The sequence below is a fragment of the Penicillium riverlandense genome, assembly GCF_028828495.1.
Source record: "Penicillium riverlandense strain IBT 135883 chromosome Unknown utg000007l_segment0_segment0, whole genome shotgun sequence".
Taxonomy (NCBI): domain Eukaryota; kingdom Fungi; phylum Ascomycota; class Eurotiomycetes; order Eurotiales; family Aspergillaceae; genus Penicillium; species Penicillium riverlandense.
Window position 1 is genome coordinate 3,140,819 of NW_026643198.1, and position 11,656 is coordinate 3,152,474.

Sequence of the window (11,656 nt, forward strand, 5' to 3'; positions counted from 1 at the left end):
CTCTCTCTTTCGCTCTCTCGGCCAGCATGCAAGTCCTCGACCCGTCCATAGGGGTGGGCCAGCCCAATCCCCTGGTATGCCATCGCTGCAACTCTAAGACAGTGCCTGCGTCGGCTCACCCCCTTGCTGGCTGTCAATGGCGCGCGGGTCGATCAGCGCCATCCGGCCCAGGAGTCCGCCCATGGCCAACCGTACGGGGGAACCTTGCTTGCGGACCAGAAATACGATCTAAACATTTCATTCATGCACATGCTGTATGCCGCAACGCCGTGAACCAAGGAGACTAATTACAGTGATCATGGCTGGCTGCAAAAGGACAAGCGCCATGGAATGGAAGCAAAGGAAAACGCCAAGCCCATGCATCAAGTACCACAAAAGAAAAAGAGGATGCTCATCAGCCCCTGACTCGCGGCGATCGTCCAGGGAGACAGGGCGGCTGCAATGCCACTTTTCTCTATCACAAAAAAAAAACCAAGGGGATATCTCAAATGACAACGACTCTCTCAACTCGACGCACGCTAATCCAGGAAGGTGAACATGCTGGTGTGGATGATATTCAAAGCCCGGTCGGCGTCTCGTTCTTCGATCACGCAAGATATGTTGATTTCGCTCGCACCTACAGGTGGATCAGCGCCTGTCCAGGGTCCAGATCGAGGATTGTAAACTCACCTTGTGAAATCATCTCAATGTTCACGTTGTTTTCACCCAGGGTAGTGAACATGCGGCCGGCCACGCCGATCATATTCTTCATCTGCTTGCCCACCAGACTCAGAATGGCCATCTCCGGGATGATATCTACCGTCCCGTAGCTGCCGAGATCATTCAAGGCCCCCTTCAGGTCGTCGTCAATGACTTGGTATTCGTCCCGTCCGTTACCATTCAGGAGGGGCATCTCCGAATGGAGAGCCATGGACACGTGAACCTCACTCGTCGAGATCAAGTCAATCGACAGGCGCCACTTATCCAGCACCGAGAAGATGCCGGCAAAGAAGCCATGTGACAGCGACCGCTTGTTCGAGTGGACGTTGATCACCAGGATCTTGTGCTTGATGGTCACTGCGGTTGGTCGCTTGGGTCTCTGCATGAAGCTCGGACTGCGAGTACGGAACAGTCGGGGATCATGCCCGGGAGTGGTCCGCTCGAGCTCGGCCGTTGAGTCGGGGTAGATGACCGTGCCCCGGCCTTTCGGGTTCATCACGTTCTTGATGCGAATTGGAATCTTGGCGCGAATCACTTGCTCCATGGTGAACGGGTGGATGACCTCCGAGCCGTAGAAGGTCAACTCCGCCGCCTCTGCGGGTGTGATCGTCGAGAGCAGATGAGCCGTGGGCACCTTGCGCGGGTCCGCCGTGAAGATGCCGTCCACTTCTTTCCAGACTTGGAGCTCCTTGGCATGGGTTCCAACGGCGACGAGGGCCGCACACAGATCGGTATAGCCTCGGCCAATCTGATCGAGCAGCCCGCCCGGAACCGTTCCAAAGTACCCGGTGACCACGGGGACTCGGTGTCCGCAGGCCTCGATCTTATTGCCGAGGGCGGTGGCCAGCGTGTTGTAAAAGTCCTGGTCGAGACCTTGGTTGCCGATGGGGAAATCAATCACCTCGGCCAGATCGACATACTGCGAGTCGATTCCTCGGTCCTGCAAGAAGGCGGCCATGAGTCGACAGCTGAGTTTCTCCCCCGCGCTCATGACCTTGTCCACACAGCGTGCGCTGATCTCCCCCAGGGTCTGCGCCGCCTCGAGGACTTTGAGGACCCGTTCACATTCCTCGTTGATATCGGCGATCACTTGCTGTCTCAATTCCGGTGACTTGACCTGTTCCTCGGCGACGAGGGCGTGCTCCCGTCGGACGGCGTCGACGAGGGATTCATACTGGCGCGAGTGGGGGATTCCCGCATCCCGCGCTGCCCGTAGCAATCTTGTGGCGGTTAGAATTGGTGCGTTTGGAAGGGTCTGGGGTGACTCACCGGTTGGTGGTGCCTTCGGCCTTGGTCGAGTTGCTTCGAGCCGAACAGACGACGGCGACTCGATTGTCGACCAGGCTGGGTCTGGGGGGAAGAGAATCGTAAGCAACACTGCGCATGACAGCAAAAGAGAGAGTCCAACGTACTCGACGACCTGTTCGATGATGTTCAACGCGAACTTGCCGACGCTGGTCCCGCCAAACTTTTGCACGACCCAATTGCTGGGTGACGGGCGCGGCAGGGGATTCTGGCTCGCTTCTAGGTTGCGGGCAGCGGAATCCATGGTCATGGAAGTGTCGACGCACACATGTAGGTATGGAGGAGAGGGCACGACGGGGTCTGACTCAAGGGCCCGTCGACTTTTTTTCCGCCTTCCCGGAGCGGGAACGATATCGGAGGGCCAATCACGCCATCCGTCGGGGGGCGCCCCGCCAGTGAAGATGACCATCTTGATGAACTAGGATTAGTGTAGCGATCCGAGGCGAGATCTCTCGACCCGGTGTTTGTTTATTGCGTTGCGTCTATCCTTCACTGCTTTGTACACCCGGTCGGAGGAGCAATTGAGAGTCCCGTGAAGAATGGCATTCGCCGCATGCGGTCATGTGACATGCCGACTCCGGCAGGCACCAGGCACACCACTTACCGAGGCGGGATGGGCCATACGGGAGTAGTACCTGAGACAGAAGAGGATGTATGATGCTATTTGGTCGGTGATGCAGGTTGCTTGTTCTTTTTGGGGTGGTTCTACCTCCTGATTTATGGTGGTGGTGGTGTGTCCACGTATCGGAATATATATTTCTCTAGTATCCCGCCACTCTTCACACTCCAATCCACCATGGACATTCCTCACGATACCTCAACATGTCCACTATGCCCATTTTCTGACGCCGATGCCGACTTCGTGGCTCAGCACATAGAATTCTGCCATCCAGAGACGGACCCGGCCTTGGCGGAAGAATCACATCCCCTCCCGAGTGCCGTGGGCCATGAGTCCGCCGAAAAGTACATAGAGTGCCCGCACGGCTGCGGGGAGACAGTGACAACGGCCGAACTGTCGACACATCTGGATCTACATATCGCGGAGGGAATTGCCCTCGAGGACAGCGGTGCATCCCAACCATATATCGACCCGCTCACCGATGACTCTGACGCCGTGGACGAAGACGACCCGCTCGACTTCCTAGATTCTCGCAAGGGAAACAAACGAGGTGCGAAGCGCGACTTCTCACGGGCAAACACTGCGAAACCGACACGACCACGAAGCCCTCCGCAGGTCGCCGGAGCGGACGGCGTCAAACGACTTGGGGTATTTTCCCCTTCATGTTTGACCTAGAGCCCCTCCACTGACTGAGTGCCCAGCGTGCAGAACTGGGGCCCCATGCCCACGAAAAGAAGATGCCTTCATGGCTGAGAAAGATGCTCGAGAAAGGAGGGCACAAGACCAAAGTCACCCAGATCACACCCGACGGTCGACTGGCCCGGCACGAACAAGTTGAGAATGAAACAGAACATCTGATTCCCGTGCTGTCCCGGCTATGCGAGCAGGACCAATCCGTCCAGCGCGCATTTCTAAGCAGCCCGAAAGTCCGCCATGTCTGCAAGATGCCGAGAGAAGGCGGGTTCTGTGGATATAGGAACATCCAGATGCTCATTTCGTATATTATCAAAACGAAGAGTCTGGGACATGAGCATTTCCCGGAGAGGGGGCCGACGATCCTTGAACTGCAGGATATGATTGAGCAGGCGTGGGATATGGGATTTAACAGTACTGGAAGATCTGAGACTGGCGGGATTCGTGGAACTCGTAAATTTATTGGGACGCCCGAGGTTGGTCGGGTTGGACTTTTGATATGCCCGTTTGTCTCTAACACCGTGATAGGCACAAGCACTTTTCCTCAGCCTCGGGATCCAGTGAGTCCAACACGCCCGGCCAGTCTCCCAAATCCAGCTAATGCCACCCAAATAGATGCGAAGCGAGCAGTCTAACCGAGAGCAAGGACATGCGCGCCTACGATGCGCTTTACACGGACGTGGCATCCTATTTCCGGTCTGCATGTTCCCTTGAAGATGAAGAGACCAAGGTATTTACTACGGACCTCCCACCCATATACTTCCAGCACCAAGGTAATACCTTCTACCTGTCTTTCCTCTGCAATCCCCCTCTCTGATGCGCGGAACAGGACATTCCATGACCATCGTTGGGTTCGAGATCCGAGACAATGGCAGCGCCAACCTGCTGGTATTTGATCCCATGTTCAAGACATCGCCGGCAATGAACAAAATAATTAACAATTATACCAAACCCAACGATCCTACTCGATTGCTCAAGGCATACCGGCGAGGCACGGCGTACCTGCAGAAGTACAAACTCTTCGAGCTGCTCAAGTGAGTCCGCAACCGACCGATTCCACAAAATCACTAATGACCGGATGTTACATAGACTCAGTCCACACATTGTAGTTAGAAAATAATCTACCGTAATAATCTCTCAAGTACGAACAAGTGTAGACCGACAATCATGGCGATAAGATAAGCGGACCGCAAAATTCGTCCGACCAATCGATCCGGGGAAATCTTCGCCCTCCACCACCTTTGTCACTTCCCTAAGTCTCAAAGAATGCGCACCGCTCCGAATGTGATCATCACCGGAACCCCCGGGGTGGGCAAGACCGTTCACTGCGAACAATTGGCCCAGGACCTCGGTCTGAAGCACCTGTCCATCAACCAGGTCGCCAAGGAGCGCGACTGTTACGAGACCTACGATGATGAGCGGAAGAGCTGGGTGGTGGATGAGGACAAGGTATTCATCCTTCCTGGCGGAGCCCGTCCCGTCGCTGACCCTTCAGTTGCTGGATGCGATCGAGGATGAAGTGCTGCAGGGCGGCTACCTGATCGATTGGCATGCGTGCGACCTCTTCCCCAAGTCCTGGATTGATCTAGTGGTGGTGCTTCGCTGCCCATCGACATCAGTTCTATACGACCGTCTTTCTTCAAGGTATGTCCTCCGGATTATCTCATTGGGTTAGGCGGTACTGAAAGGTCGTCCTCTAGGGGCTACCACGAAGCGAAACTACAGGAAAACCTCGACGCGGAGATCTTTGGGGTTCTGCTGGAAGAAGCGCGCGAGGCGTTCGAGGAAGAGATCGTGGTCGAGTTGAACAGCGAAAAGGACGACGATGTGGATAGCAATTGTGCACGGATTACGACCTGGGTGGACACCTGGAAAAGGACCCAGGCCGAGCAAAATGCGGACTGAATTACCATCCTATCTATCTAATCTACTCTTGGTGGCTCAGCCACTGCTGCAACTGCACCAGCGCCTTGTACCGATGCGAGATGCGGTGCTGGTTGATATTCATTAGCACATAATTCATAATCTCGGGGTGGATTTGACTGTTACCTTTTCCTCCTTCCCCATCTCGGCATATGTCTTGCCCGCGTGCTCGAAGATGGGATCCCACCCTGGAAAGTTAGCATTTGCCCATTTCCGGCAATCAATCAGACTCACCGAAGTTGGTCGGGCCTCTGGGACGCACAATGGTACCCTGCGCATCACCGATAGTTAGACAATCGTCCGAGTAGCTAGACAGGGAAGAAGCCCTTACCTTCGTCCGGCCCTGAAACAGAATAGGCTCCTCGCCCGGTCCCCGACAGAAAGCAAATGTACAAACGGCCTCAGCGCCGCGGTCATCGAAAGAGTCCAGGATCTTGTTCAACCCTTCCAGGCCCAACGTATCCAGGAACGGTTTGCTGGTTTGCATCAGTTTCGTGGGACTGTTCCAAGGGATGTGGGATGTACGTACATGTACGGGCCTGGGAGGCCCTTGAGCGCGTGGAACTCGAGCGCGGTGTCTTCCGTCAAGGCAGGGCCGTTAACCTAGTGTTCGTGTTAATGCGAGAATTTACTGCCATGTATTCCTACATTACTACTTACTGCCTCTGCGGCGCGCCGGGCCTTCTCCTTGGCAATATCCTCGATGGTCCCTTGGATCTCGGGCACGTCGACGGCCTGGCTGTCGACCTCGATGACGCTGCCGAGGATGGCCCGCGTCTCGGCGAGCTTGTTTTGGTTGCCCGTGATAAAGTTGAGCTTTTTCAGCGACATGATGGCTGGATCCGGACCGAATGGAAGAAAGGAATAATAATGTGTGTGTTATGGGCGGGCGGGATCCACTCAGTCCGGCACCGCCTGGGAGAGAGACTACAATGAAGGTACATTAGGAAAAGATCCTGTGAAGAAGGCCATGGAAACCCAGGCCCAACGCAGATAGTTGTCAACTCTAGTCGTAATCCGTAGCTCGCAGGAAATCCCAAGGAGATCATCATGTCTAATATACAAAACTATTCCTCGACCGCCCCATTCTCCAGCTCGAGCCTCTCTTGTTGCGCCATCGCCTGCGCAGACACGATCTCCGCCAGTTTCTTCAGCCGCGGCGTTTGAAGCCCTGTCCAGACAGTCAGTAAGACCAAGAGGAAAGGAAGTAAAGAACTTACAGGACGGAGTGTAGGTCTCCAGCGCCGTGATGACACGGGGCTCGGCGATCTCGTACGGGCCGCTGTCCTCCATGTCCACCGGGGTCAACAGAAGCACATCGCTCTTCTCCGTCACCCGGGACGCAACAGCCTTCATAATTTCACCGTTAATCGGTTGCTCATAGTCAGCGACAAGGTACTGGTTCAGGAGCTTCTGGATTTGGTTGGGAGAGAGCCTAGAGGAGGGAGTAAGCGAACTGGCCTCAAATGACAGTGAAGGGGGCGGGGACTCACATCCAGCAGATGTCCTGAATGATCTCAATGTCATTCAAAGTGGCCTTCTTCAGCTGAAGTAGCTTGGTAGCTTGCTACAATGGGGAGTTAGTCAGGGATTCTGAAAGAGTCTCAAGGAGAGAACTTTACCATCAAGTGCTCCAGCTGCAGCGTCCCTTCTGGCATATCGTGACTCTTGCACCATTCCTCGATACGAGTGATGTTGTAGTTGATCTGGAGACCACGCTTCCAGGACAGGAAGTTCCGCCGCATGAGAAGGTCATTGAAAGCGGTGACTCCTACAAGGCGCAGAAGCTCGGTGACCGTCTGCGTGACAATGGTGTCCTCCAGGTAGAATGCTTTCATAGCCTTGAACACATTGTTCAAGAGACTCAGGAGGTTATCCATGCTGTACGCCGGGTTGTTGTTTGAAGGGAGGAGCTTGCCCAAAAACCGGTTGCTCTCACTGGTGACGAAGCCCGGCAGAGATTGCGACTCGATGATAGCCGGGACGATCATCTTGTACAGCTTCTTTTTCAGGACCTTCATCCACGTGTGATAGATGTTGAACTCCAGACTCTCCAAGTCGTGCTTCACAATCTCCAACAGACGGTCATACTCATAATTGTCGGTCTTTTGTGCTTCATACCAGTCCTCGGCCAGGAAGACAAATGAAAGCATCTCATGTACATTCGACAGCCAGAATGCCCCAGGGTTGATCGCATCGTCCCCATCGTGCTGCATGACCTCTTGTTGAATAGACTGCATGACATTGGCCAGGAACCGCTCGGATTCCTTTACGAAGCCATTGTTCCACATTTCCGAGGTCACCAGATTGATCAAGTAGGCAGGGAACAGGACCTCCTTCTCGGTGGGTGGCGGGGTGGAGCTGGGAGGGGGAATCTTCAGATTGCGGATCAGGCCCATGGTGACCTCCTCGTTCAGATCCTCCTCCGCCGAGAGCAGATCTTCGAGTTCATACTCGACCGAGTCAGCGCCGGGTGCGCCCTCAGTACCCGCGCGAGCGAGAGTGCCAGGAGCTGCCATCGATACCGGGCGGGGATTGTATGCACCGCTGAAGCGACCAGTGTCGACCTTTTCAGCACCCACACTACGTCTCTTTGGCTTGGGCTTCTTGGAAGAAACAAGGTTGATCAGGCCGGGAGCAGGGTTCTGCGGCACGCCATTCTGGAGATCACCATTAAGGCCGTTGACCGGCACAGACCGCTTGGCAACCTCAAGCTGCTCCTCAAGCTCGGAGACACGCTGGCGGAGGGCAGACTTCTCCTTTTCATGGTCACCATTAAGCAGCTTGAGACGCTCCAATTCGGCATTGGTGGCCTGCACAGCGTCGCGTGAAGCCCGCTCTTCCTCTTGGAGACGCTTGATGGTAGCTTGGGCCTCGGTATGGCTCTGCTGCAACTTGCTCATCTCTTCCTCGACAGCTTCCAACCGAGCCGCCGTAATACCGGCCTGGTTGGCTTCGGCCTGAAGCTCCTTTGCGCGAGCCTCCAACGTGTTGTGTCGGTTTCTCCATGACTTGACTTGAGTTTCGTAGTTCTCCAACTGCGAGACGAGGGACTTGTTCTCGCGCTTCAGCGACGCCAAATGCTGGGTCAATTCCACCACCTTGTTCTCCAGCTTGTAAGAGATCTGTTTGAGATCCCGAGCTTCCTCCCGAATCGTTTTATAGGCCTTTCTAGCCTGTTTACCTCTCCAAAGATTTTGAACAATGACAACCTGTCGGCGATACCGACGCCACGAACGCAATTGGCGCCACGAGCGGAAAGCACGCTGGATGACTTTGGCGGCATTGCCGTGGATGGAGTCCATTATGTTTCGGCGACAAAGGAAACCCTTGGCAATAGACTCGAACAGAATGAGATCGTTGCGGGTTTTGGTATACTGCTTCCGATCTTTCGAGCCCTTCCATACCCTCTGAATCGTGGTAGCCGCTTTGTCCTGGCGGATTCCTTCGGCACGCTGCCTCGCCAGGAATCCCCGGACGAAAGCCTGCGTGGTGAGGATGGACTCGCGGGCCTCGAGATAACGGCGCCGATAGTATTTGCATCGCAAATTCTTCTGGATCATCACCGCACACTCGTTCAACCGGGAAGTCCGCAGATTTTCCAGGAAGGCAAGCATGCCGGCCCGAAAGAAGATCTTCGTCAGACCCAGCTGATACTTATCTTGCTTTTGGTGATTGGCATCTCCAAGCGCTTTCCGCAAGATGGCGTGGCACATGTCGCGGATCTGTGATGTCCACTGGGAGGAATGGCAGAGCATGTAATAACGGATCGCAAACTCTTCATATGTCCAGCGAGTGGGGTAACCAGCAGTACTGATTCTGACAGTCTCCAAGACACCACAAGCTCTCAGCTGACTGAGAACCATAGGCCCTTCGAACTTCCAAGCCTCTTTGCCTTCGTTTGGTTTGATACAGCGGATGTAATGCACATCGGTGGAATTGATGGTGTGCATCAGCTCGATCAGCGACGATTTAAAGATCCCTCCGAGCGTAGGCTTGCGATTGACCGCGACGCCAATTCGGCGCCCGGGGGCTGCGACTGGTTTGGACGAAACCGCAGCGGAGTCCTTTTCACGAACAGCTGCAGCGGTCTCAAGGATTTCTTTGATGAAACCATTGGACGAGTTCCGCAGAACGTCCAACTGCTCATCCGGAACAGTGTCACGGTTCTTTTCAATAAAGCCGTCCGACTCATATGTGACGTCAACAGCATAGTGACAAACAGTGAAGGCAGACTTCCCGAATCGGGGCTTCTTGTAGAATTGCTGCTTGTCGGCGGCGAAATGGTGGTGGAGCTTGGTAACAAACTGTTCATCGGAGCCCATGGGAAGCCGCGACTCTTCATCCAAAAGAGACAAGATACCAAGCTTTGCTTCGATCAGATCGATGCAGGGTTGATTATCCGAAAAGTCGATGAACGTCCAGTCAATCTCCTCCCGCACATATTCTTCCTGTTCCAGTTTGAATACGTGCTGGTTGAACTCTTGCTGCAATTTTTCGTTGGCGTAATTGATGCAGAACTGCTCGAAGGAGTTCTTGGCGAAATGCTCGAAACCGTAAATATCCAAGACACCAATGAATGTTTGGACTTTGTCGAGCACCTCATCAGTGGCCAGGCCACGGTTGATATTGTCTACTAACCAATCGAACAGACTCGAGTAAATGAATTTCGCGACGGAGTCCCGCACAACCACCGCTTGTTGCTGGGTCAGGTTCGAAGTAATTTTCTCACCACGAGTGATCAGCTGCTTCTTAACGATCCATTTCGCAAAGTCATTGACATTGATTCCAAGCATCTCGCAGGCGCGCACAAGAGATGGCTCTTCTGGCGAGAGCGAAGAGTCCGTACGAGTGGCCGAAATCTTGACATTGCCGAGATGTAGCAGAGCGGCGAGGACACGGAAGATTTCAGTCTGGGCCTCTCCGGGCACACCAATGGTGGACAAGGACTTGCGAGTTGCATCGAATTCGGCTTTGTCGTCCACACCATCGATTATTGGGGCTCCACCTTGGTTGAGGTACTCAAACTCCTCGATCGACAAGAGTCCCAGCCCCTGCTTCTCCTCCTCAGTAGCACCAGCCACCAGTTGGTAGAAGATGTGGTAATTACGTTCCTTCAAGGGTTGGAACACGAGTCTCGACCGCTCAAGCAAGTAGGTCCGAATCTTAGCGCCAATGATGTTCGTCCGCTCGTCGAACATGATCTCGATGTATTTACCGAATCGAGAAGAGTTATCGTTTCGGGTGGTTTTGGCGTTACCAAAAGCTTCCATGACGGGATTGGTGGCCAAGATTTGCTCCTCCGTCTCGCTGATTGCGTCTGCCCGGCTGGTAGTGTATTTCCCGGGTTGGTCGGAAGACTCGCGAGTCGCAAAATAACGCATGATGTATTTGGCGCTCACGGTCTTGCCAGCACCAGATTCACCCGAAACCACGATCGTTTGATTCTTGCCGTCGCGGATCATGTCTCTGTAGCGAATTTGCGTAAGCCAAGTGCACTTGATAGAGGTTATAGTCAAGGAATTCTTACGCAAAAGCTTCCTCTGCAATGGCGAATAGGTGAGGCGCCTGCGAGGCGCGCTGTTTCCCAGCATAAACTTGCACCATTTGTGGGACATACAGCGAATCCACTCGAGCGAACGGATTCGTCGCGATCAGGACGATGCCACTGTAGGTATATATCTCTTTCTGGGAATATCGGAGCTTGATCGCCTGCAAGACTTTGGAGGGTATCAGCCGACGGTCATCATGGGTCCAATGGGAGACAAACCAGCAGGTTCATTCAGATGGGACAGATTGGTCAGGTCCTCGCTCGCTTCCAACATGGCCGGGTTCATCAGCGGGGGCAAGTTCGGGTTGTTGTCGAGCTGCAAATCGTCCAGCGTGGTCTCGACCGTTTTGGACTGCGCATTCGGAGCAGTGGTTAGCTCCCCACACACTGGAGTTGAGATCCACGGGACACTCACCTCGCCATTCTCCAGCTCAAACACCAGGGACACCTTGTCTCCATCGACATTCTTCTCCTTGAGCTCGGAGGCTACCCAACCCTCCGTCGGGTCGGGCTGCCAGGCCCTTGTCCCGACCTCGTAGAGGTGCACCATAGCTCACGCGGGCTCGGTTCAAGTATAGGCGGTCTGGAGTGCAATCCAGACAGACAGACAGGTAGTGGGAAGGTAATAGGGCTGGGCGGCGGGCCAATCAACCCAAAGCGACAGACACGAAAGGTAAAGATGGAACAGACCAAAGACGAGGGGTCGCTCTGTGACCCCTCATCGGCTCATAGCGGGTCAAGAGAAGCAAGAAAGAAAGAAAGGGGGAAGGGATGCAAGAATAATAATAGTACTGCGCAGGGGAAAAGGAAAGTCAGTCCGTCCGTCACTAACAGCTGGCCGTTTAGCGAGCGAGCGAGAGCCCCTG

General features: G+C 54.3%; 4 protein-coding genes across 4 annotated transcripts; 1 reads left to right on the forward strand and 3 right to left on the reverse strand.

Moving 5' to 3' along the window:
• Nucleotides 1-616: 616 nt before the first annotated feature.
• N7474_008857 (aspartate kinase) lies at nt 617-2,413 on the reverse strand (the record flags this gene model as incomplete). The annotated part of the gene is made up of 1 exon (XM_057200267.1): nt 617-2,413. One exon carries the CDS (start codon nt 2,411-2,413, stop codon nt 617-619), a length of 1,797 nt encoding a protein of 598 aa, XP_057050968.1.
• Nucleotides 2,414-2,800: 387 nt separating this feature from the next.
• On the forward strand, nt 2,801-5,221 carry N7474_008858 (uncharacterized protein; the record flags this gene model as incomplete). Its single annotated transcript, XM_057200268.1, has 8 exons — nt 2,801-3,271; nt 3,325-3,792; nt 3,845-3,876; nt 3,932-4,089; nt 4,146-4,350; nt 4,582-4,765; nt 4,812-4,960; nt 5,017-5,221. The coding sequence occupies 8 exons, from the start codon at nt 2,801-2,803 to the stop codon at nt 5,219-5,221; spliced, it is 1,872 nt and encodes a 623-aa protein (XP_057050969.1).
• Nucleotides 5,222-5,243: 22 nt separating this feature from the next.
• Nucleotides 5,244-6,070, reverse strand: N7474_008859 (non-canonical purine NTP pyrophosphatase; the record flags this gene model as incomplete). Its single annotated transcript, XM_057200269.1, has 6 exons — nt 5,244-5,309; nt 5,366-5,427; nt 5,474-5,510; nt 5,571-5,715; nt 5,769-5,842; nt 5,900-6,070. 6 exons carry the CDS (start codon nt 6,068-6,070, stop codon nt 5,244-5,246), a joined length of 555 nt encoding a protein of 184 aa, XP_057050970.1.
• Nucleotides 6,071-6,306: 236 nt separating this feature from the next.
• Nucleotides 6,307-11,340, reverse strand: N7474_008860 (type V myosin; the record flags this gene model as incomplete). The annotated part of the gene is made up of 7 exons (XM_057200270.1): nt 6,307-6,410; nt 6,460-6,674; nt 6,733-6,806; nt 6,862-10,708; nt 10,770-10,959; nt 11,010-11,142; nt 11,206-11,340. 7 exons carry the CDS (start codon nt 11,338-11,340, stop codon nt 6,307-6,309), a joined length of 4,698 nt encoding a protein of 1,565 aa, XP_057050971.1.
• Between the last annotated feature and the right edge of the window lie 316 nt (nt 11,341-11,656).